The sequence below is a fragment of the Lagopus muta genome, chromosome 7, assembly GCF_023343835.1.
Source record: "Lagopus muta isolate bLagMut1 chromosome 7, bLagMut1 primary, whole genome shotgun sequence".
Taxonomy (NCBI): Eukaryota; Metazoa; Chordata; class Aves; order Galliformes; family Phasianidae; genus Lagopus; species Lagopus muta.
In genome coordinates, this window is record NC_064439.1 from 257,984 (window position 1) to 283,050 (window position 25,067).

At 60.1% G+C, this 25,067-nt stretch overlaps 3 protein-coding genes across 6 annotated transcripts in view; 1 reads left to right on the forward strand and 2 right to left on the reverse strand.

The window, feature by feature from the left end:
- SMARCD3 (SWI/SNF related, matrix associated, actin dependent regulator of chromatin, subfamily d, member 3) overlaps nucleotides 1-25,067 on the reverse strand; it is a 251,183-nt gene that overhangs the window by 137,729 nt on the left and 88,387 nt on the right. The gene's annotated exons all lie outside the window — the stretch shown is intronic.
- Nucleotides 6,359-12,257, forward strand: GBX1 (gastrulation brain homeobox 1). The gene is made up of 2 exons (XM_048951421.1): nucleotides 6,359-6,885; nucleotides 11,645-12,257. Exons 1-2 carry the CDS (start codon nucleotides 6,426-6,428, stop codon nucleotides 12,163-12,165), a joined length of 981 nt encoding a protein of 326 aa, XP_048807378.1. The 5' UTR covers nucleotides 6,359-6,425; the 3' UTR covers nucleotides 12,166-12,257.
- Nucleotides 18,157-25,067, reverse strand: part of AGAP3 (ArfGAP with GTPase domain, ankyrin repeat and PH domain 3) — a 79,374-nt gene continuing 72,463 nt past the window's right edge. For 3 of the 4 annotated variants that reach the window (XM_048951405.1, XM_048951404.1, XM_048951402.1), the window contains 5 exons: nucleotides 22,781-22,935; nucleotides 22,283-22,373; nucleotides 21,775-21,997; nucleotides 19,415-19,670; nucleotides 18,158-19,270 (listed from right to left, as the gene is read on the reverse strand). In XM_048951405.1, the coding sequence (XP_048807362.1) occupies nucleotides 19,049-19,270; nucleotides 19,415-19,670; nucleotides 21,775-21,997; nucleotides 22,283-22,373; nucleotides 22,781-22,935 (947 nt within the window). In that variant the 3' untranslated portion in view covers nucleotides 18,158-19,048. Of the gene's footprint in view, nucleotides 19,271-19,414; nucleotides 19,671-21,774; nucleotides 21,998-22,282; nucleotides 22,374-22,780; nucleotides 22,936-25,067 lie in introns of all 4 variants that reach the window. The other variant, XM_048951406.1, reaches the window with a different exon arrangement.

Genomic DNA, 25,067 nt, shown 5'->3' on the forward strand with positions numbered 1-25,067 from the left:
GAGAGAGATGGAGAGAGCCCTTTGCAAAGGCTCCTTGGTAATTTCCAAGAACCTCCAACCTCCCCCTTCCCTGCACAATCCCCTGCAGCCAGGGGCCAACAGTGTGCCAGCTATGCCATCATACAAAATGGACCCTATCTCACCTGTTGAGGACTCTACTGTGCCTTGAGCAGTTCTCTTTTTATGAAGGTGTTGACTTGGTGATGGTTTCTCCCTGCAGACCTCATGCTTGCCTTGCTCTTTCTTGATCTCTCCTTTCTCCCCATTCTGTCTGCATTCTGTATCAGAAGCTATATTTCCTGAGCAATGCCTCTGATCTCATTGGGAACAATTATGCTGCAGCTGAGCAGCTGGCCTAGATGGAGGAGCCACATTGATGGTTATAGCAGAAATGCTGTCACAGCTTGAAGCAGTGATTGAGCACCTGGTGGGAAGGCAGGGCCAGCCCAGGGGAGCTCAGGTGCATGCAATGAACCTGAGTGATGAAAGGGGTGAGCCAGGATCCACCCCTTCCAGACCTCATCTAGGATTGGCAGTGGAGGTGAAGGTATTTCTCTTGAGATTCCTGTATCCTTAAGGTCTTCTGAAGGCAAGCAGCTTCTTGCCTTTGTTTCTGTGCTCACTGCTGTTGCATTTGGGCATATTCCTGCTTGCTGCAACCTGGGATCTTGTTGCTCTGCTGTCACTGCTGCGCTTTTCCATTGAAAATAAGATAGAAAATAAAGGTAACTTTGCAGTTCAGGTGCAGGCACTGCTTTGGGAATGTTGCCCAGAAGACCCAGTCTCGGTCTGCTGTACAAAAATGAGCCAAAAGCAAGCAGGAACTGTCAGCTACACCTGATGGCAGAGTAGCAGTGAGGCAATGCCACCGCAGTGCCAATAGAAGCCAACTGTGTGCTGTAGGACCCAGGGCTTTATCTGCAGCACTTGATGAACATCACTCTTCCAGAGAGGAAAAGCCAGAACCCTGCTCTGGAGGAGATGTTAGCTCTCCTAAACAGAACAGGCCTCAGAGAGGTATGAAGGCTTCTACTTTTTCAAGGAGTAAAGAACTGAAATCAGGAGACTGGAGGCAGACAAGTCAGGTTTCAGTGCCATCTGTCTGCCCACGGTGTGTGTCCAGCACTGGGTGCAGGACTCAAGAGGGGTGCCAGGAAACGTTGAAGTCCTGAAGTGGGATTGTGCTCTGTTCATTGGCCTGGACCACGGTGTGATCTTTGCTGGGTAGACCTGCTGCCTGCTGAGGACGAGGGTGCTTCACCTGTGCATTGCTCTATTTCCTGCCTCACCCGTGGGGCCTGGGGCAAATGAGCAAGGAGAGATGGTGCAGATGTGCTTGGATCGACTGCTATCACTCTGGGTACTGAAACGGTTGGTGCCTTTGATGAGACCCCAGAAAACCCAACAGCCCTCACTCCAGCTGAGAGAAAGTCGTCTTCCAGATGCTGCTGGGAGGGCTTTCTGTCTTCCCTCATCCACCGAGGAAAGGGAGATGTCAGACCAGGGAGAGGCAGCTTAAAAGCTGCTTCTGGGCACCCTGCTGGATCATGGAGGGTGGCACGCAGGACTGGTCCCCATCACTGCTGCCCCTGCGCAAGGTTTATCAGAATGGTATGTGTGATGTTCTGGAATGCCAGCTCTGACTCTGAGCCCCAAAACGGATGACTGCGTTTTCCTCACCTCCAAGTTACAGTCTCCCCTTATTTCAGAAATGCTGCCTTGGGCCAGGTCCTTGTAAGGAGCCTTCTGCTGTCCCAAGGATCCATCAGTAGCAAGGCTACACACTTGGGAAGTGTCTCCTGTAGTGAGGATCCTGGGTTCTTGCTATCCCAGCTGCGGCCCTGCCAGGCGCAGTTCCCAAGCGTCCTCACAAGGAAGGAGAGGCAGTTCAGCAGCTGCTGCAGGCATGAAGCTGAAGATGGAAACAGACGGGGCAACGTGGCGCTGGGGTGAAATGCGGTGAGGCTGCGCCTCAGAGGCCAGCTGGAGCCACTGGGTGCTCCTTGCACTTCAACTGCCTGCTGGGACAGGACCCTCACAGCCTGCCCTGAGCCTGCTGCCTGCGGGGCTGCTTCACATTGGGCCACTTCATGGATACCAGCAGCAGAGCCTGTGCCTGAGATGAGCCTAGCTGCTGCTAACACCCAGCTGTCCCATTCTATGGACTTCCCAAACTCAGTGAAACGTTTTGCAGCATCACCCTTGCTTTTAATGTGCCCAGTGGCTGTGCTGCTGGAATGCCCAGAGCCTGTGGCCAGAGTCAGTCCTGTTTTGCCAGATTCTGTACTCAGATCATAACGGAGGCAGGCAGAGGCATAAAGCCAAGGTTGCGTGGCAGTTTCCATTAGAAAGACCTGCTTCCCTTTGCAGGTAAGTTTTTAAATGTTAACTGGTGCAGTTGTCTTTTGCCATGCTGCGTACCTGTCTCAGGCTGAACTTTTCCCTTTATAGCTACAACAAAATTAATTTTAACGATCTGCAGGGTAAGATTAAGGCATGTAGAGGGCCCTGGGCCTTTGCTTAGCCAACATCCTGTGATACCTGGAGGATCGCCTTCACAACCCACTGTGCAGCAGCCGCCTGCAGTGCAGGAAGAGGGGCTGGCCTGGATGGTTCCTCTTCTGCTCAGCAGTACATGACCAACTGCCCCCTCTGAGGAGCCCATTTGGTATGCATCCTCAAGGACATTTCCAGGGCTGACTTTCTCCCACAGTGCCTTACCCATGCTGAGCAGTTTGAAGCCATGTCAAAGTCTCTGTGTTGACCAGAGAGATCATCTAACCACCCTCAGCATTGTCAATTTGAGTCAAATTGTCCAAGGTTCTGCCTGCTGACCCCAGACATGCAGGGATGCTGGCTGTCCTGTGCTCACCTGCCTGCAGCAAGAAACAAAGGGGTGGAGGATGGAGCTCTGAAGTCCTAATGCTGAGAGCAGCCAGGAGGAGGGCTAGGAAGCAGAGACAGGCTGAAGGAAGTCCAGGTCAGGCAGTGATGTGCCCAAGGGGTGAAGTGTTATCTGTAAGTGAAGAGCACTGCCCTTCCCCAGTGAATCTGAATTCAGTGCTCATGGCCCAGTACTGGGAGACCAAAGGCCAACTGGTGAGGCTGAAAACATAGGCTGATAATGCAGTGAGCTCCTGAAAGATGGGAGACAGCAGGGCTGAAATCCCATTTCAGTGCCTGGTAATGTTCCAGCAAGGCTCTGAGGGCTGTCAGCAGTGCAGTGGGACTGGGAGCTTTACAAAATGCACGTGCAATTAATATTTCTTGTGTTCCTGGTGTGCTGGACAGTGTACCTTTAGGGACGTGCAGGGAACACACCAGATACCTGCAAAGTGGGGGATGGAGCCTGATAAAACGGAATAGAGTGGCTCCCCGTAGGGAAAGTGTGCGGGGAGAGAGAAACACGCAGGGAGAGCGCTGAACAGTGGAGCTCTGAGCCTCAAGTGGAAGCCATGGAAACTGCATTTGTGCCAGACAGAAGCTGAGGAAGATCAGACCCGGGATGCAGAAACAGGGAAAGCCCTTGGAAGTCCCAGCAGCGTTGGAGTTAGCACAGCTCGGACCCTCGCTCTTCCACTCTGGCTCACCTGCGACGGTGGCACTGCAGGAACCCTCAAACTGCACCTTGCTCAGTGTCCACACTTGTACACAGCATTCGCTTTATTTTGCTTGCAAACCTTTTGTTTCCAGTCAGCTGTTTCCTCTCTGCTTCTTGCTTTATCATTCAGCAAATGAATTTCTACCTTTCTTTACTGCAAAGTCTCAAAAGACAAAGTAAGCCAGAGCGTGCAGTAAGTGTAGTAAGGCTGAGAAGTTGTAATTGCTCTCTTCTGAGGGACCTGGCTCCCTGGAGTCACGGTCTGCGCTGCTGCAGGCATTGATGGACTGGGGGTCAGTGTCTGAAGGACAGGGGTTACAGCTAATGTAAGTGTGTGATCAGGTAAGCAGCATCTCCTATTCGGTGACATATTTAGGGACTCGTAGGCTGCAGGATACTGATTTGCAGTGGTCAGTATGGGATCTTGTATTGCTGGCCTCGGGAAGGGCCTGCCCTTGGGCACAGGCAGTCACTGCTCCTGGTGGAGCTGTGGCTCATTTGCAGCTCTCTGTGTTTCCCCAGCAAGGTGACAAAGACAACGTTTCCCAGCTGCTCTCAGAGACCTTGCTAACTTACAGGGCAGTGTGACGCACGGCTCAAAGGTCGCACTTAAAATATTCCTTCAACAAATGGCCAAACCAAAGTTGCTGAGGAGTAGGAACTTGCTTACAAATCCTTGATGTGGAGCACAAGTCTGGAGATCCAGTCACATGTGATTATGCTTTCATGTTCCCCATAGTCTAATGTGTCTTGGTAGCAGTGGAATGAACACAATTCCACATGTGAAGATGACTCCAGCCTTGAGGGTTCCTTTCCCACAGAAGCGTTTGATGGATGAAAGTGGAGAGTTGGGGCAAGGACAGCTAAAGGATGGGTGCTGACCTGCAGAACCTGATTGCCTTCCTTCTGGTGCACCACTGATCCTTGAGGCAGGATTCATGGCAGTGCCAGTCACTGCCAGCCTCCTGCCCAGTCTAGAACCTGGGGTCTCGTCCTAGGGAAGGGGCCAGACGGTCCCACACGCGCTCACTTCTCCTCCTTGGTGACCCAAGAGCCATTGGTCAGAGGTGTTTCCTTGGGGCTGTGAGGATAAACCACAGGGAACAGTACAGAACCATGCAGAAAGGGAAGGCTCTGCACAGGGATTTAGGTTGTGCCCAGTTAGCAGAGGAAAGCTGAGGGCCCTGTCAGCCTGCTGGACGCATCCACCCTCATTTATGTGCTCTGCACAGGATTCTACTGAGGGCTGCAGGAAGGCAATGAGCCAGATGTCCTTGGAGATAGAGTAGAAGGTGGTGTGTGTGGGGAGGACATCCTTGCATTCCTTCAGATGTCACTGCCACCAGGCATTGCAGGGAACCCAGCAGCTGGAGGGACTGCACTTCTCAGCAGAGGCTGAGCACAGGAACACACGGGGAGCTGAGTGTGTGACTACCTGGGAGATGGTGGCTGCTTGGAGCAGAGCTGTCCCATGGAAAACGCCTTCAGGGTGCATTTAGACACGACTCCAGTTCTGGCATTTCTCTGTTTCTGGGTGCGTTAGGAGGCAATCCCGATGCTGATATTCTGCTGCAGCAGGGCCTTTTTGCTCAGTGTTTGACACATTACATACCCGGGGACCACCTCTTCACAGGTAGGAGCACAGCACAGGTGTCAGGAGCAGCAGTAAGTGCTCTGCTTTGGCACAGGAACTCCCCCGGGACGCACAGCAAGGAAGGGCAGAGCCGCGGAACCCTCGCTGCAGTTCTCCACCGGCTCTGGAACGGCGCGAAGAGGCGCCCGTCGGCACTCAATCCCGCGCTCCCGGGGCTTTTGTGCAGCGCAGCCCGGGCGGATTGTAACCCCGGTCCGGGGCGTTCCGCAGCTCGGGGCGGACCGCAGCCTCCCGGGCACCCCCCGGCCCGGCAAGCGTTCGGCGCCGCTGCCCCCGATGGAGAGGGGCGCCGAGATCCGTCCGGCGGCGAACGGAGAGCAGAGCGGAGGGGCGGGGAGAGCCTCAGACCCACTGTAAATCAGCCCGTCTCGTTCCCACCCTGCACCGGGCGGGACCGCGTCTCCAGACCGCCCCCACCGCCCGCCCCGCCGAGACCCGCTCCGAGCGCCGGGCGGCCCCACGGCACAGCGCGGCGGGTGGCCGCGGAGCGGCGGGGTCGGACCCGGTGCCTCGCGTGGAGCGTTCCGTCGGGGCTCTCGGGCTCAGCCGTTAAAAGCCGCCACCGCCCGTCAGAGCGCCGGCCCGGGCCGAGCCCGCAAGCCCAGAGCGGGGCCGATTCGCCCCGTCCGTCGTCCCAGACTCAGGGGAGGATAGGATGCGCCGCGAGGCACGGACCCGTCCCAGCCCCACAAAAGCGCCCTTGTGCTGGCCCCATAATTGCTAATCATCAATCACCATTAATAACAGCTGATGAGGCGGGAGGGGGAGGCGCCTTCCCAGGGGCCGACCGCGCCGGGGGGAGCGGGGAGCTGTGCCCCGCCGGAGCGGGCGCTGAAGGAGGAACTCGACCGTGATGTGCGGAAGATGGATGAGAGCAGAGGGCGACACCCCCGCCCGCCTTCCCACCCCACCCCACTCCTCCCCTCCCCTCCGCAGCCCGGCCCGGCCCCCCCGCAGCGGGGCGGGCGGGCGGCTCCGAGCGCGCCTCCACTCCGCCGCGCCGAGGCAGCGAGCGGGCGGGCGGGCGGCAGCTCTCGCCGGGCGCCGGAGCCCACGGGAGGCGGCGGGCGGGGGCCGGGGCCGCGGCGGGGCCCGGGGTTGCGGCGAGTTGGCGGCGGCCCGAGCTCGCCGGAAAGTTGGTGCCGGCTGAGCCGGTGGCGCCCGCTCGCCATGCAGAGACCCAGCGGCCAGGGGACCGCCTTTTCCATCGACTCGCTCATCGGGACGCCGCCGCCGCGCTCAGGGCACCTGCTGTACACCGGGTACCCCATGTTCATGCCGTACCGGCCGCTGGTGCTGCCGCAGGCACTGTCCCACGCGCCGCTGCAGTCGGGGCTGCCGCCGCTCGCACCGCTGGCCTCTTTCGCCGGCCGCCTCACCAACACGTTCTGCGCCAGCCTGGGCCAGGCCGTGCCCTCCATGGTGGCCCTCACCACGGCGCTGCCCAGCTTCTCCGAGCCCCCCGACGGCTTCTACCCGCCGCAGGAGCTGCCCCCGCCGCGCGCCACCCCCGACGCCGGCTGCCGGCGGGGCGCCGAGGGCCTGGAGCCGGAGGAGCTGCCCCCGGGGCGCGACAAAGGGCCGCCCGAGCCGCCGCTGCACTTCCCGGACCCCTTCCCAGGCCTGGCAGGTAAGAGAGGCGACGGCGGCCCCGGGAGCCCCGGGCAGCCTCGCGGTGGGCAGCGCCCCCCGGCCGCCCCTTCCGCGGGCTCCGTCCGCGCCCTCGGCGCCGGCTGCGGGCGGGCGAGCGGCACCGCCGGCTCTGAGCTCCCCGGGGCGAGATTCCCGAAGGCGGCGCGCCGGGTGCGGGATGCGGCGGGGCCGGAGCTGCAGGAGGCGGGGGGGGGAGGCGGCTCGCCGCTACGCTTCCGCTCTGTCCCATCGTGCCCAGCGAGGGGACCGGGCCGGCCGCCCTCCGCTCCGGGCCGCCTCTGCAGCGCCCGCAACTTTGGCGGCTCGGAGCCAAACTCCGCTCGCCTCTTCCGGGCCGCGCGCAGCCGCCGGTCGGAGCCGTCGTGCGGGGCGGGGCGGCGGGACGGGGCGGCGCGGAGCTCTCCGAGGTGCTGCCGACCCGGCCGGCCGAGGCGGAAGAGCCGCGGGGCGGATCGGTCCCGTCCGGGCGCCGCTCGGCGCTCTCTGTAGGTCCGCGCCGCGTACGCGGGACGGGATCTCCGGCCGAGCCCTCGCTGTCCCGCGGTTCGGCCCGTTCCGGGTCCCGCTTTCATCCCGGCCCCGCGCCGCCCGCAGCCCCGCTCACCTTCTCTCCGGTTCGCTGCGCCCGCGGCCCCGGCTTTGTCCGACGGAGCGGGCAGCAGGCGGCTTCTCTCCGGGCCCCCGCCCGGTGCTACTCTGAGGCTGCTTCCACCACGGCCCCGGGCTGTGTGAACATCCCCGGCTGCGCAGATGCCCTCCCGGTGACTCGTTGCGCCGTTTCTCTGCCAGCTCCAGCTCTTGCTCTGTTCCACCTCTGCTCCCGCAGTCCGGGGATGGAGGCTTCTCTGCAGCGTGGCTGACACAAACCAAACGCTGTCTTTCTGTGGCACGGCCTGTTCCTGAGCTCTGCCTCCTCCCGACGGCTCTGAGATCCACCTTTGTCTCAGAGTCTTCCTGGCACAGATCCGTGCTGAGCAGCAGTCTCTGCAACTTCTCGCAGGGCTTGGCTGTGCTCTGTCCTCCCGTTACACTCCTGGCTAAGCCCGGCTGCTCTCCTTGCCCTGACTTGTTCCTTGCTCAGAGGACCGTTGCACGCATGCAGGTATCCCTTGAAACCACTCTCTGGTTTAGGACAACTGCGGCGTTTTGCCTCTCCTTTACTTGTTACTGAGCTTTGGTGATCCCTCAGCACTCTGTGCTGAGTCAAGCACCCACAGAGGTCTCACTTTTGTTTTGAAAGTCTCCTCAGGAACAGAACTGCTATGGCCAAAACCTGCATCTGTGCGATCACATCCTCCCACTCTATCGGGAAACGAGCAGCACTGTGCTTCATCTCCCTCTGTGGCTCCTCTGTACCTGAGCTCAACGTGTTGTCCTCCTGAGGGACTCAGATGAGCTGTTCTGAAAATTGGACATTTCTGATATTGGGAAATTGAATCTCTGAGGCTCACCCTGTTGTGACTGTTCTGATGATGGAAGGAAATGTGTCTTACTGCTGCTGATCATTCACTGCTGCCTGTTAGCAGCTCTCAGCACTGTTCCTGCTCTGAAGTCATGAAGGATGCTTCCTTTTCTGCCCATGTGGAGCCATGAGGGCACCTTTGCCCAGGTCTGAGAGGATTCCTGTATGTAATTTTTCTCTTAACTGTACCTGTCAGGGCCCACGGAGACGGACAGCAGGCTTGTTTTACCAACCAGGTCAGGTGAAAACCATGATGGTTGCTGTGGGTTTTTTCCACAATCAAGAAATTCAGGGAAATACAATTCCCAACCGTAATGCAGCTTTCAGTAGCATCCTGCCCATGGCCCTGGCCAAAACTTTTGTCCAGGGAGGAGTAAGAGAGTGTGATCCAATGCAATACTGCCTACAGCAGCCTCCTAATGCTGCACCTCAGTGGCTGCTGTTTCTGGGTATGTGTCAACCTTTGACCCATTCCTTTTCTATGTTCTTATTTAGCCTCCTCTGGAGCTCATCAGAATGGAGACAAACTTGGTGATACCTACAGGGCGTTCTGCAGATCTCTTATCTGCGGTAGAACCGTGCTGAGGGCCTCCTTTTGTCTGTCTGCTGACATTGGGTGAATCCTACTGTAAAGAGGTGGTTTCTGTCCCCAGCCTCCATTAGTGCTGGAGAGTCATTGCTCCATTTTAGGGCCTCTCTCTGCACCTCCTCTGTTTCAGGCTTCCAGTTGTGGTCACACTTCTTGAGAGGGGAGAGGCGCTCAGGGAAAGTGGTGGTAGGAAGCAGTGAAGCCTGGGGGCTGCTTTGTTGCTGCGGCTGCAAGGAGGAGTTTGATGCCCAGGAAATGGCACTCAGCACCCTTCACATCCCTCAGAGCGCGTTTCTTCCTGAGCTGCAGAGATCTCCACCGACATCCAACCTCTCTTGGGCCCATGCAGTAAATCCACATTCAGTTGTGTCTGAGAATAATTAGGGTGGAGAAGTATTGTGTTGTTCCCTATAAATGAGCGTGACAGGGAGCTCTGGAGTGTTTAGTAACACAGGGCTCTTCTGGCTCTCACAGCACCCATTCCTGAGCCAGGTCCTCCTGACCCTGCTTGAATAACTGCCCCCTGTAACGTTCTCCGATCCCTCCTCACTGTGCACATCAAATCCATCATCAGGTCAATGACAAGTTGGGATTTTGTGAGGAGGGAAGAGATGGACCAATCCTATTCTGGCTCCTGTTGATATTTTCAGTCACAACACTTTGCTTTGTGCCAACTTCACGACCTGCCTGAGCGCCTCGGAAAGCCTCAGCACACTTCCCACCAAAGGGGTGGGCTCCACTGCCTCCATGTTTCCTCCGTGAGGACATAGCAGGTGGTAAAGGGACCGACATAACAATTGTCTTTGTAAAAACATCTGCTTTACAGTTCACCATGTAGTCTGAGTTCCTTCCTGCAAGCTCAGCCCTTTTGTAAGATGCAAAGCAGTCGGTGACTTCAAAACCTGTGGTCTGGCTGTGTGTTCAGGTAGCAGCTGCTTCACGAGATGATGTGTTGCAGTTGGCAGCTCAGACTTTCTCCAGTCTCCTGGTGACCATTTGCACCCACAGCAGCAAATCCCATCTCAGCACCATCTCATGGTGCGCTGCCGGCCTGTCCTCCATCGGTGCGGAAGGGCAGAGTCTGAGCACAGCTCTGAGCTGGAGGAGGCAATGATGTCCTTGTAAGAGCTTTCTCATCTTGTCAGGCCTTGTGAGCCCACAGGCAGGGCAGGCGCACAGAAATGAACGCCCTCCTTCTCTTGGGCAGAGCAGCACTTGCACGAGGCTGTGTGTGAGCAGCCAGGAGCTTTGTGTCGCCTGCTGCTCATCAGCCCCACGGCACAAAGTTTCCAGGTCGTACATTGCCAGGACCATGGGAGGCCCCTCCCTGCTCTCAGCCACCATGAAGACAGCGCTGTCTGTTCTCCCATATCAGAGCAGAGATAAAGGTGCTTATTGCTGCACAAACCAGGAGGAGCAGAGGCGTAATTTCAGATCTCCAAAGTCAGTGACCTACTCTTGGGCAGCCACAGCCTTGTGCAGGACGGAGAAGAAAAGTGGGAGCCCCACATCAACCAGGCTTGTAAGAACATCTCCTGGGCTCAAGCGATTTCTTGCAGCTGCTGCTCACATCTTTGCAACCATCCACCGTCAGGCACCGGAGGGCTGTCCAGCCTTCCTCTGAGGTGCAGGGAGCTTCTGGAGCACCAGTGGCACGTGTTGGTTCCCATTACTGCTTAGAGACTCAGAGAACTGCTGCTGCTCCATCTGCATGCGGGATTGTACTGAGTGATGGTGCTTCAGCACCAGCTCCTTCCAGCTGCAGTTCCTGCCCCTGGGTTGATCTTGGAAATCTTGGTGGTTTCAGTACCAGAGGGCAAAGCTTTTTCATCTGCTTCTGGTTCCTCCTCTCTCTCTGTGATCCGTGGCTGTGTCCAGGAGCACCTTTTCACTCTACCTACTATAAGGCCTTTGTTGGAACCCTTCTGTCCGGAAAGTGACTGCCTTCCAGGTTGCTTTCTTCTCCACTGCTCCCACCCATGTTCCTTCTTGCTCCATGGCTGTCTGACCACTCAGGCACCCGTTTGGACCACAAGAAACAGATGAGAAGTCTATCCCCACTGCATCCTTCCAGTATCACTTCAGGTGACATATCAGAGATGTCTCCTGGGGTCCGAATCCTTCCTTCCATCGGGTGTCAGGTGATGCTGGCAGCCTCTGGCCTGCGCCATTGCACAGAGTGGTGGGAGAAACCAAGATTTGGTCATCAGCTGCCTACACACACTGTGCCCCTCTGCTGCAGGGAGGGAGGTATGGCAGCAGATGCTTCGCAATTGCCCTGCAGAGCTTTGCTGGCTGGAGCCAGCTCGGGCTGCTGCCTGGGAAGATCCTGCAGCTCCTCTGGGCCAACTCTTGATGGATGAACAGCGGTAGATGCAACGGGATGGGGCAGGAGGAGGGCCGAGCCGAGCGAGGAGCAATGCTCTTGTTTTCCTCTGGGGTTACAGAAGGCTGGACAAGCCCAGGGGCTCCGCGGTGCTCTGCCGGGGTGCAGCATCTCTGCTGTCACAGCGGGAAAGGGGTGGGGGCAGATGCAGGCGGTGCCTCGTCATACCCTGCGGCGCCCGCGGATGTGCGGGGTGTGCGGGCGCTGCGGGGCAGCGCGGCGGGGTGGGATGCTGGGAGCGGGGCTGCGGGGGCTGCCGGGGGCTGCGGGTGCGGGCGCTGACGCTGTGTGCCCCGCAGACGCCAAGGCGTACAGCTCGGACGAGGAGAAGCTGGAGGTGAAATCGGCAGCGACGCCGTGCAGCGAACGGGAGGAGGAGAGCTCGGCGGGCGACAGCGAGGAGGAGCCCTTCCTGGACGGGGCGGCCGCGGCCTCTCTGGGCCCCAAGGGGAAGGGGAAGGGCGGCCCCGCGGCCGAGCAGCCCCCGCCGGGCTCCGGGGCCGGGAAGAGCCGCCGGCGGCGCACGGCCTTTACGAGCGAGCAGCTGCTGGAGCTGGAGAAGGAGTTCCACTGCAAGAAGTACCTCTCGCTGACAGAGCGCTCGCAGATCGCGCACGCCCTGAAGCTGAGCGAGGTGCAGGTGAAGATCTGGTTCCAGAACCGCCGCGCCAAGTGGAAACGCATCAAGGCGGGCAACGTCAGCAACCGCTCGGGAGAGCCCGTCCGCAACCCCAAGATCGTGGTGCCCATCCCGGTGCACGTCAACCGCTTCGCCGTGCGCAGCCAGCACCAGCAGATCGAGCAGGGGGCCCGACCCTGAGCCGCGGCGGCTCTCGGACCCTGGGGCGGAGCGCCGGCAGCGGGAGGGGCCCGGGGCCGCTCGCACTCCTCTGTACATGTCCCTTATTTATTCCGTGTAAACTCTGTACATACGGCGGCGCGTCCGTCCGTCCGAGCCGCGGGGAGCGAGGGCCGCCCGCCCGCCCCCCGCCCCTCGCTCACGCCTGCTCCTGCCCCGCCGGGCCGGGGCCGCGCTGTCCGCCAGCGCCCGCTCGTGTATAGCTGTGATTTCAATAAATTATTTTCTATGGAGCCTCTTCCGCGATGATGCGGGGCGGGTGAGGGGGGGGCAGGGCGCGCGGCCGGAGCGGCGGTGCGGGGCGGTGCGGGGCAGCGCTGCGAGGGGCAGCCGTGGATTCGGGGACGCCGTCGAGTCTCGTCCGGTGCCGGTGCTGAGACGCGGGAGGCTCCGGGACATCGCGGCGGTCTCTGGAGCATCCTTGGGACCGCCCCCACACGGCCACCCGTTGCCTCTGCCGGAGCCCCTCCTCCGGTCGCAGCTCATCCGAGGCGAACGGTGCCCCAGCGCAGCAGGAATTCCCCCCCTAGGTCCAATCCACACGCTGGCAGATGTGCGAGGTTCTGCAGGCAAAGCCCTGCCCATCCCTTGTGCTACAGCTGGCCCTGAGCTAAGCAGACACCCATGCTGAAGCTTCCTGCCCGCTGCCCCCCTGCCCCCCAAGGGCTGCTCCAGAGCCCCGCATCAGCTCTGTGTGTGCTCACACTGACAGCACCACCAAGGCCCACCAATTTCTCTCCAGCTCTGTGTGTTCCAAAGTGAGGAGGGTTCTCACCACTGAGCTGAACTCCGGGGCCTGATGAAGATCCAGTTTTGCAAAGGGCACAGCTGCACCAACAGTGCTGGGCCAACAGTGCAGGAGGTTGCAGTGCTAGCTGGATGCTGGGCCATGAAACCCCCTCCTGCTGGTTGGAAGAACATCAGCCAGAGAGCTCCTGTGGTAGTAACACCCAGTGCAATCCCGTCCCAAACAGGAAGAAAGCTCTCTCTAGGGATGTGGGATGTTGCTGCTGGTATACTGTTGGTCATTGCACCCTTCCTTGGAAGACACAGCTTCTGAGAGTGGGAGACATCCCTGACAGCCACGGCTGATATCACAGCGATACAGAATCACAGAGTACTTGAGGCCGTGAGCACTTCAGGGTCCTTCCACCTCCCCCCTGTCCCAGCAGGGCCACCCAGGGCAGGATGCCCAATAGTCAGGTGGGATTGGAGAACCCACAGTCTCTGGATCTGTGTACACAGCTCCTGCTGTTTTGCTGCACATCCTTCAGCCACATTCCCAAGCACCAAAAAAAGAAACTCTAGCCCATTTCCATGCTACCTGGGGGAGGTTCCCTCTTACAACCCTTCCCTCCTCAGCAGGTGGCTCCTCTTAGTGGGGAGCCTGGCCCTGTGCTCACGCAGCACAGCTGAGTTCTCTGGCTTTGGAGCACGGGGCTTCTTGCAGCCACATTGGGATGGATTCTGTCTCTGTCCCCTGCATCACTGAGCTGGAAAGGAGATGCAGCATTCCCCCTGTGGGCTCAGACTGCTCAAGTACAGCATCTGTTGGCATTCACTGTGGATCAGGGGAAGTGGGAATCCTGTGGCAGCTGCCCCCACCATGCTGCCCAGGGAAGCAGCGGTGCCTTTGGGACACTGCGACAGAGCTGCCTGCACCTGAGAGCTGTGGCCAGGTATCTTCTCTCTTCTTAGGTCTGGTTTGGGCTGAGGCTCAGAACACAAACTTACCAGCCTTACGCAGCTGCAGAAAGGGACAAATGCCACCTGCAGAACTTGCAGCAGCTCCTGCGCAGGGCCTGGGCCAAGCAAGGATGGGAGCAGCAGTGGAGGGGCAGAAGAAAACGTGCAGCAATGAGCAGTGCTGTGTAAATGTGTGCAAATGTGTGCACGTGTGGGGTGTGAGCGGTGCCACTGTAACCCTGCGGCACAGCCCCCTGCTCTGGAACACACACAGCAGCAGTGCTGGGAGCCACTGGAAGGTATTGAAATGCATTTTGCAGCATTGGAGAACCCCCTTTTTTCACCTGGCATTTCCAGCTGATGCTGCAGTTTGGTGAGTGCCATCAGTTCATTGCATTCTCATCCCATCTCCCCACCTCCACCACTGCCATGGGCACGCACAGCACTGCTGCTGTGGCTGCACTTTGCTCAGGGACTGCTGGCAGCCAACTGGAGCTTCCAGCTGCTTGAAAAGTTATTTGTTTTTTGCCTTTTTATTGTTGACAGTCTGAGAACCGTTACACAGTGCAACCCTACAAACACTGATGGCAGTGGAACTAAAAATGCTGCAGAGGGGCAGCACTTTGGTGCTGATGGAAGGGACAGACTCAGCGCTTCACCAGGAGCACTGGGAGCTGCAGAGCAGCACGGTGCCCCTCACACAGTGCAGAGCTGAGCTCCCTGTGAGCATTGCAAGGCATTTCCTCCCTGCTGCACAGCACCAAGAAAAACACTGCAGCACTCCAGTGAATGCAGTGCATGGCACTGCCTGTGCAGCACAACGTGGCTCCAGCACATCCCAGCAGAAGAGCCGCTGGGGCAGAGGGTGCTCCACGAGTCAGAGCTGCAGGTGCTGCACCATTCAGGCTGGAGGGGGAGGAGAGCCCCAAAAACACAGGCAGTAAGGACAGCCCTGCTGTGACGGAGCCGTGTGGACAGGAGGAAACCTGTGGGGGTCTCTGCTCCAGCACTGCTCAAAGCTGTCTGTCTGGGGAGGATGCTGAGGAATGAGTCCAGCCGACCCCATGCATCTCCAAGGGTGCCCATCCCACAGCGTCATTGGGAACCCATCCCAGGGTCTGAAAGCCTTCCTGGGAATTTGTTTTCCATCTGTCTAGTTGGAGTTTCCCATGTATCAGCTCATGCGTGGTGCCCTGGTGTAGCTATGGGGAGGAAGAGACTCTCAAGTGGGCACCCAAACACACACACAGGGTATAAGGAGATAGAGACGTGGGTGTACAGACACTTATACACCAACATGCATATATGTATACATGCATGTATTTTTATATATAAGACTTTTTTTGCCCTCAGTTGTCAGTTTCATCTTTTACCAGGGAATTCTTTCTGCGCAGACCCGCTCACTCATTTATTTGGAAAATGACTCTTGAAGAATTAGGAAAAAGGCAATGATTGCATCAGATGGGATGCTTATTGGCCTCCTGTCAGGACAGGGTTTTCAGTACAGCGCTCGTGGATCACAGCACACTCCACCAGTGGGGCTGCACGGAGAGCTGCTGGCACACAGCGCACTGCTGTGCCCTGCCTGGGCTCTGCAGGAGCCGTGCAGTGGAGCTGCTGGAGGCTCCCAGCAGGGAATGCTGTGCTGTGATTTCCAGAGCTCTGCAGTGCTGGTTGGTGCAGGTTCTGACCCCTTGAGGTGAATTACACTGTGAGGTGAGCGTCACCACTGCAAGAGCCCTGCTATGCAGAAAGCCTCTACCCCCATGGGGAGAAGGGCTCTGGCTGCACATGGGCAGGACAGGAACAATAGAGTAGAATCCATGGAATCATAGGATGGCCTGGGTTGAAAAGGACCTCAGAGATCATCTAGTTTCAACCTCCCTGCTGTGGGAAGGGTCACCAACCACCAGACCAGGCTGCCCAGAGCCACGTCCAGCCTTCTCCTGCTGGACTGGCACATAGGAAGGGTCAGGAGCTCTGACCACCTGCAGTGCCTCCACAGCCACAACCACAGCACCAGCACAGCTCCAAATGCAGGTGTAGGGAGGGTTGGTAGCAGGCTTGGCCGCGATGACCTCAGCAGCAGAACGCCAAGGCTGCCCATAGCCTCAGCTCCTCCACCTGGTGCACAGCCTCACCCCCCAGCCCCGCGCTGCCCACAGCTCCCACTCCACCATCCCTCAGTGCTGCCCCTCTGTACCCATAGTCACAGTCCCACGTTCCCCACCTTGGAGCTCCATGCAGACCCTGCATTGCACAGCTCAACTCAGCTGTCCCTCATGCTGGTTGCATGCTTTGCATTGCTCTGCCTTCCCTGCACCATGCGTCCTCCCCCCCAGTTCATTCAGGCACTGCTGGGAGGGCGCAGGACCCACCAAGGATCTGCTCAGCCCCCAGCCCCATATCAGAGGCACCGATGTGCTCTGGGCCCTTCCCAGATGCTTACATGTTGTGCCGGTCCTTGTGGTGTGCATCTGTACAGAGTAGTTTGTTGACACCTGCAGGACTGCTGGGGCAAACCTCCTGGAGAAGGGCTGCATTGGGTGTGTGCTGGCACTGCAGCTATCTGTCCTGCACAGCTCAGTGCCTTACGGAGATCCCAAGGGTGCTCCTAGCGCCCTGGGGCAGACCTGGCCATGCTGAGATGTGCTCCTACAGCCCAGCAGTGCAGCCTGAATGGTACCTCACCACAGTCAGTGCAGTGCAGGTGCTCTGCAGCTGTTTGGTGCCAGTAGTAGGGATGTAGGGCACCTGTGTTTTCTGCTGGGGCAGCTGTGCCACTCCCCAGAACTCCATCTCCAGCCCCCACGCATCCCAAAGCATCACCAAGCTGCAGGGCAGGATGCTACTGGAGTGCCTGCAGAAGCCGTGGGGCACAGCCCCGTTGTGAAACAACCCTGTCACCCTGCCCTCCCGAGCTCTGACAACTGCCACGCTGCACAGCTGGGCACACGGGCACCCGGGAGCTCTGCAGTGACAGCTGCATGGGGACAGCTCATAGGATCTGCGTTGAGGACGGGACAGCATTGCAGGGCGACAGCAGGCAGGTGGCAATGGGGCATCTCCTGCCTCCATAAAGGGCTGTGCCTCCCTGCTCCAGACCACAGGCAGCTTCAGCTGCAGGTCCCCTGCTGCTGCCCCGCAGTGCTCACTGCCCACCGCGGCCAAACTGCCCACACGAGCTGGGAAAAGGGCTTCTGTCCCTTGTCTGGGCTCTGCCACACCACGTCACTGCCGGCACGGGGCAGGCGCCGGCTCCCAGGATGAGGGCAGCAGCAGGGAGTCGGGTTGGCAGTGCCACCGCCAGCGGGACACCGGCTTGGGCATCACTGCCACGGGAGCCGGCCGCAGGGGTGCTGTGGGGGCTGCGCAGGGCTGCATCCTCACATGGCCCGCGGGCACGGGCGCAGCGCTGACCCCGGGGCCAACGCTGGGGGCTGGACGTGGGGCCGTGCCCACGGCTGGGGCCGTGCCAGCAGAGCCCTGCGTCGGGGGCACGGCAGGACCGGGGCAGGGCGGGATGGGAAGGGAGGTGCCGGGGCTGGGCCGGGCGGGATCCCGCACGGGAGATGATGTATGGGCAGATGTATCAGATCGCACAAGATAAACAAGCAGTGAATTTCATCAGGGCCCATCATGGCTTTAATTTGGCTGCCTAATGAGTCAGATCCAGCCGCGCAGATAAAAGTTGTCAGAGCCGCAGCCCTAATGAATTTCTTGCCACTTGTAATCAAGGCAGCTTGTCTGAGGGGGATGATTAATGGGCCCCAGAGGAGCTGCCGTCCCTCGGCTTCCATTCCCACTAATGCAGTCGCCAGGAAATTAACCAAACCCAGCACCGGGCCGGGGCCGGGGAGCGCGTGCGGCTGTGCGGGGGCAGCGGAGGGGCCGGGCTTGGAGCGGCAGAGCGCGGGGCAGCGCAGGAGGGGCAGCACGGGGACATGGGCGCACGTGGAAACGTTCCGGCACCGGAGGAAGGGAACGTTCCTCACCCGCAGCCTCCAGAGGGGCAGCCCCACCGCGAGAGGGGAGAAGTGGGGCTGGGAGGGGGCTGCAGTGGGGTGCCTGCAGCGGGGGGAGGCGTTCCCTTGGTACCGCACAGGACCGGGGGGGCACACAATCCTGCACCCCACCCCGGTGCCGTGGCACAGCTCCCCGGGGGTCCGGCACTCTGTCAGCAGCATCGGTGAAGAAGGAAGGGCTGAAGGTCTGCCTGTGTGCCAAGAGCACAGCAGAGCCCTCAGTGCGGCGCAGAGCCCCAGGGCAGCACGCGGAGCCACCCTGGCAGGAAGTGGGTGCTTTATTGGCCTTCATCTCCTTGGCTGCAGGTAACACACACAGGGCAATTCATGGCAAAGAAACACTATATACAGAGTGTCCATATAAATATTTCCAATGTACACTTTATACACAAGTGATGGAGACGTTCCAAGTCAGCGCTCGAAGCCTCGGGGTCCCGGTGCTCAGCTGCAGGATGGCCCCAAGCAGAGCAGGTGCTCCGCTCCTCCCTCCTGCTCGGCCACAGGGCGCAGTGGGACCTGCAGGGTGGAGGCACTGCGCGTGGCTGTGGGGCTTCAACCTGATGGGACAGTGACTCTACACAGACAGACAGACACAGATGGGCCCCAGAGCGTCCTCTGCCCCTCTGGTAAGCAGTGGAGCGGAGGGGTCCATCCAGGGGCTGCAGGGAAGGACATTCCCTTGGCATCAGTGTGGGCAGCACCAGCGAGGGGACCCCCATACTGGCCAGAAGCAGAGAGGGCCAGAGGGCTGCGGTGAAGAAGCGTTCATCTCCCACTGCCCCCCGCTGCCCCCCTGCACTGGGGCACCTCATGGCCAAACGGAGGACAGAGGGACAGGCGCAGCACTGGTCCTCCCCATACCTCTGCACAGGGGTGGGCAGCACCCCGGACCACCTCCAGCCCTGCACTACCTACACGTGAGTGTGATGGGGGCACACAGGAACTGTCTCTCCTTCCCCTGTACCGGTCATGAAATGGGGGTACCGAGTCCCCATCCAGAGTATCCTCTGCACACAGGCAGCGCTGGGCCCCTTCCAGCCGCAGAGGTCCCAGGACCTGGGCACAGCACAGATGGAGCGGGGGTCCGTAGAGGGGAGCACGCAGGGAACAGCCCTGAGCCCCGCTGCGAGGAGCTACACGGCGCTGGGGCTGGTGCTGAGCTCGGGCGGCACGGCAGCGCAGGTGTTGTTGTTGGCGTTGGCGTTACGGCGGGGCAGGCTGGGAGTCAGCGTGGCACCATCACCGGGACAGCCGTGCTGCAGCAGGATGTCAATGCACTCCTGGCTGCCTGCACGCCGTGCGTAGGCCAGCGGGGTCAGACCCCGGGCATCCCGACTCTTCACATCCACCCCGTACTGCGCGGGAGAGAAAGCGGCCGTCAGTGGCACCCATGGCACATGGCCGGCTCCGTGGCACCGGGGGGGAGATGAGCAGCGCCCAGGGCACTGCTGCCAGGCTGGGGGGAACCCAGGGGAGCAGGTGCTGAATCACAGCCTTACCCAGATGAGCAGCTGCGTGAAGACAACGTTGGCCATGGCACAGGACAGGTGCAGCGCCGTGCGCCCATCGCCGTCCCCATAGGTCTCGTTGACCTCCTCCTTGGTGCCGTGTGCCAGCAGTGTCACCACCAGGCGCAGGTCGTCCTCCACCACCGCCCGCAGCAGCTGCTGCCCCAGTGGGATGTCCGACTGCGGCAGTGGTGCCAGGAACAGCTTCTGCTCATACTTTGCGCGGATCCAGCGCTCCTTCTCCTCCCTGCGGGTGGAACAGCGTCACACGGGTGCCAACGCGGCTGGGCTGCGCCATGGGGCCGGCGCACCAGCACCGCCGTTCGAGCGTCAGGAGCAGACACCGCGGCGCCGTGCCACGTGCACGGCCGTCAGCGGGGCTCTGCGCTCATCGCCTCCCGACACGCACCTGTCTGTACCGACCTACGGCTCCGCACCTCCAGGCGGCGTGCCGCGTGCTCACGCCGAGCAACAGCTCCCATCCTGCACGGCGATCCTTCGGGCCCCTCCACTGCGGAGCGCTGCCCCGCGCTCCCCTGCCCGCCCGCACCGCGCCAGCCCAGGGACGGCCAGCCCCGCGCCGCACCCCGCCGGCAGCAGGAGGCTCGGTGCCGCGCAGCGTTATCGGCAGCGTTATCGCTGCTGCCGTCTCGCCTGCAGCCAACAAAGGCTGTGGCCGCGTCCGTCCCGCCTGGGGCTGCGGGGCCGCCGGATCGATGCGCGCCGTGCCGCCGCTATCTGCTGCCATTCTATCCATCTGCATCTGGCGGGCGGCCATCAATGCCCCGCGCTGCGCATGCTCACTGCAGCCGCCCCCTGACCCGCTCTTATCCGCTGATAAGGGCAGAATGGGCTCTTGTTGGGATGAGTGACAGCGGAGGCGCTCCGATAGGGACAGACAAGGGCCTGAAAGGGACGCACCCCTGAGACCCGCAGGCGCTGCCAAGTGTCTGTTAACCCCTTCTGCCCCGCAGCCAGCTGGGCTCCAGCAGCCAGTGTGCGGTCATGAGCCCTGCTGGGTCCTGATGGGTGGGACAGCCCTGCTGGGAAGGAGAGGCCCTTTGTTTCCTAAACGGACACTAAGAACGGGACAGACTTTAGCAGGGTCTGCAGTGACAGAATCACAGAATCACAGAACAGCCGGGGTTGGAAGGGACCCCAAGGATCACGAAGCTCCAACCCCCCACCAATGCAGGGACAGCAACCTCCCCATTTCACAGCAGCCCAGGCTGCCCAGGGCCCCATCCAACCTGGCCTCCAACACCTCCACGGATGGACGGGGCATCACAGCCTCTCTGGGCAGCTGTTCCAGCACCTCACCGCTCTCACAGCACACAACTTCCCCTGACATCCAACCTCCAGCTGCCCTCCCTCAGCTCCAAACCATTTCCCTCGTCCTGCTGCCATCTCCCCTTTCAGAGCTGAGTGACAGGACAAGGGGAAATGGTTTCAAACAAAAGGAGGGGAGATGTAGACTGGAAATAAGGAAGAAGATGTTTCCAATGAGGCGTTGGCATGGTTTGCCCAGAGATGTGGTGGGTGCCCCGCTCCTGGAAACGCTGTGGGTCAGAGGACAGGGCTCTGAGCAACTGATGGAGCTGTGGGTGTCCCTGTGCACTGCGGGGAGCTGGGCTACACGGCCTTTAGAGGTCCCTTCAACTCCAACCATTGCATGATTGTGATCACTGCGTCCAGTGAGTATTGTGTTCTGTGAGCACTGTGTCCAGCTCTGGAGCCCCCAACACAAGAAGGACATGGAGCTGTTGGAGCAGGTCCAGAAGAGGTCATGGAGATGATCAGAGGGAGCAGCTCCCCTACAAGGACAGGCTAAAAGAGCTGGGTCTCTTCAGCCTGGAGAAGAGAAGACTCTGAGGAGACCTTACAGCAGCCCTGCAGTACCTGCAGGGGCCTACAGGAAAGGGACATTTTATATGGGCAGGTAGTGGCGGGACCAGGGGAAATGTCCTAAACTGGAAGAGGGTAGATTTAGACTAGATATTAGGAGAAATTCAGTACTGTGAGGGTGGTGAGACACTGGCACAGGTTGCCCAGTGAGGTTGTGGATGCCCCTCCCTGGAAGCAGTCAAGGCCAGGACAGATGGAGCTTCAAGCAATCTGGTCTAGCAGGAGGTGTCCCTACCTATAGATTGGGACTAGATGACCTTGAAGGTCCCTTCCAACCCAAATCACTCCATGATTCTATGATTCTGTGATGCTGTGACATCCCAAGAGCAGGCAGACCATGGCACAGCTGCGGCTCTCTGCCCATCCTCTGCTGTTTGCTCCCAACCTCCCCACTGGACGTCGCGGTGTGGCTGAGAGTGCTGTCCCTGCAGAGCCCGTCCCCTTACCGGCTGCTCTCGGGGGTGGGTTTGGGGTACCCCTCCACAGCACCCTCCCAGACGGCGTTGGCCAACGCGTTGCCGATGGCGGCCATGAGGGTGAGCAGCTCGCCAGGCCAGTCGTCCAAGTCCAGCGAGCGCACGCGGGAGAGGTGCGTGCCCAGGTTGCGGTGGATCCCAGAGCACTCGATGCACATCAGGGCACCCAGGTTCAGGCTCGCCCAGTCAGGATCTGCAGGAGGTGACATCAGAGGGGCACAGCCAGCATGGGCACATCAGCCTGTTCCCCTCCCGTCACCCCACAGACCCTCCCAGGCATCCCAGTGGCACAGAAGCAAGGACCTCCAGGACCAGCAGGGCATAGGGGTCAATCCCGCAAGGCCCTTCCCTCCCCTAACGACTGGCTCCCCAAGGAGGGGACAGAGCAGCCCCGCAGCACAAATCCCCCCGTGGTCAAGGAGGTGGTGGCGTGCTGCCCCTGCCCACCCCTCCCGCCCCCCAGCACGGTGTTCCTTACTGGGCGCATCGCAGTCCACGCAGAAGCTGTTACCCCGCGCAGTGCGCACTGCCTGCATGGCCTGCGCATCTCCCTGGCTGCCCAGCCGTGCCTGCAACAACACCAGCAATACAACAATAGCAATCTCAGGTGGTCCCACAGCGTCCTCTGGGCCACTACCCCCAGGGTCACCACCCCGGAGCCATTGGGAGCCCCAGTGCCGTGCTGCAGGGGTGAACAGTGCAGGGTTCCTGAACACCAGACAGATCTGGAGGAAGCTGAGGGGCAGGGCTGGGGGCCAGGAGGAATAGGGCTCCCCGAAGGGTGGAGCAAGGTGACAGGGCTCTGTGGGGCACAGCCGAGCTGGGGAACGAACCCAGAGAGGTGATGGGAAAGCAAGGAAGGAGTGCCACAAGGACTGGGAGCAGAGGACTGAGGATGCATTCAGCCCAGGGCAGGTGTGGATGCATCAAAGAGGTGCCAAAGAGGAGGGATGAGGCAGCATGCAGCTGCCCTTACCTTGTTCTTGCTGCTCTCACAGCCCTGCAGGCTGGCCAGGATCTGGCTCTCGATGGCCTGCACCCAGAGCTCCCGCTCCTCTGACGTTGAGGCCTCAAAGAGCCACGTCTGGCCCGTCAGGGACACGATGATGAACTCAAAGGGTTCGTCTGGCTCTGCAAAACAAAGGCGGTGGCACTGTCAGGGCTGTGCCTTGTGGGGTGCAGGCATGGCAGGGACAGCGGTGTCCCCAGGGGAGGCATGGGGACGGCATACAGGGAGGACCCAGGGATCCAAGCCAGCCCAGTGCTGCTGCTACACAGCTCCATCTGGGCACACAGCCTCTGCCATGCACCAGCAGCTGCAGCCATGTTCCCTATTGCCCTGGGCTGCGAATGCTGTCGGTCTGTGAGCTATTGGAGCCCTGCTCTCCATGCCTCACATCTCCCAGTCCCTGGAGAAAGCTGCTGCCAATGGTAGCAGCCCCCACCAGCTCCCACCAGCCCATCATCCCCATGGGCTGCCCTACACAGCACAGTGTCCACGCCCCGCAGCAGTTCCAAAAGTGGCACCCAAAGCCTTTTTCTTGCCGTGAAACACACGAGATCCAATTCCTGACTTCATGTCTTTGGAGAGGTATTTTTGGGGAGCCCCACAGCTGCACACACACCTGGAGGTCAGATACGGCCATCCCTCTGGGTGCAGGATGGGCTCAGGGGTGGTGCGGAGCATCCCTGCATCGAGCTGCAGCTGGGGGATGCAGAGCACCTGGCTGAACATCTCGGTGCCCTGCACGTAAGGAAAAGGCCCCAAAACAACCAAACGCTGGCCCCAAAACGTGGCCACTGCTGGGCTCTCTGCACTGCCGTCCCAAGCAGGCAGGGCTCAGCACCACCCCGCCGTGCGCCCAGCGCCTGCGCCCACCTTTTATTGCCAACTCCGGTAGTTAGTGCAGTAAATGACTTAACTAAGCGGGGCCTGAATGGAATGACTAATAAACGTTATGTCACAGCACACGCTTCAGCTCATAGCAAAATGATTTGTAATTACCTAATTAGCGTTATGCAAATAACACCCTCATCTCCATAATGTGCCTTCCCAGCTCTCTATTAAAAGCAGAGTCAACCGCATGGCTCCGGAGGCAGCGCGGGGCCAAGAGCGCGGTTTGGGGCTGCGCCTGGGGGTGAGCAGGTCCTGCCCCACAGCTGGGGGAGGCAGGGAGGGCAGCGGGAGGTTGGGAGCTGCTGGCCAGAGCCCACAGACCCACTGCGGGGACAGCGAGCTGCTGGAGAGCTTTGTGTGCTGGACGTGCTGTGCCCACACACGTGCCCCACTGGTCTGCTGCCGAGGGAAGGCTCCGTGGGGAGGGACAGCTGTGTCCCCTTGCAGGCCCACGCTTTCTTTGGAGGACCACCACTCACAGCTCTGCGCCTCCCTCTGCACAGCTCAGCTCTCGCTCTGAACAACGTGAAGGTAAACGTCATCCCTGTGCCATGGTGCAGTGCCATGCTCCTCACACAAGCTCAGGGTCCCACGCCTCTTCTGAGAGTGAAACACCCAGAGACACCCAGCTCCGTGCTGCACCCTGCACAGAGCCCAGCAGCACCTGTTGGGGTTGGGAGCACGGATGGGTCAGAAATGTGGGGCCCGGTCCCACATCAACAGACATTGGGAGGATGGAGCAGCCCCAGGACGAGGGTCTCAGGTGCAGTGCCAGCTGCCTGCCCTTACCATGGATGGGGATGCTGCTCCATGCCCTGCACCCTGCACTCAGCGGGGGAAAGCCTCTAGGGAAAGCTGCCAGCATCGCCCCTCTCCTGCAGAGACGGGAGGTGTGGGGCAGCACGGGAGGAGGCAGCAGGTGCCAGCAGTCTCATTGCTGGGCTCATCCCCTCAGTGCTGCCCTTTACCTAACATGAAATGATGCTTTGCACTGCTCCGGCCCTACCTCCAGCTCTCAGACAGTGCACAGCACGAAACCCTGCAGTCAGTTTGCCTCTCACCCTGAGAGATTCACTGTGCACGCCCAGGGATGGCCAACACCAGCTCAAAAACAGCCCCGTTCCTTCCTCTCACCGCTCAGTACCTCTGCACTGAGCACCACTGCAGCCCAAACCCCCCTGCACCAGCACGTGCCTGCCCTGCAGTGCCCGCCCGCCTCTGGGGCTGCTCTGAGCTCAGGGTCCCAAGCTCAGTGTTCTCCAGGACAGACAGGTGACACCCCTGTGGCTCTGGGGACGTTCTCACCCCGGGGACATTCTGCAGCCCCACAGCCCTGCCCCAGCACCGCTGCCTCCCCCTGTGCCGG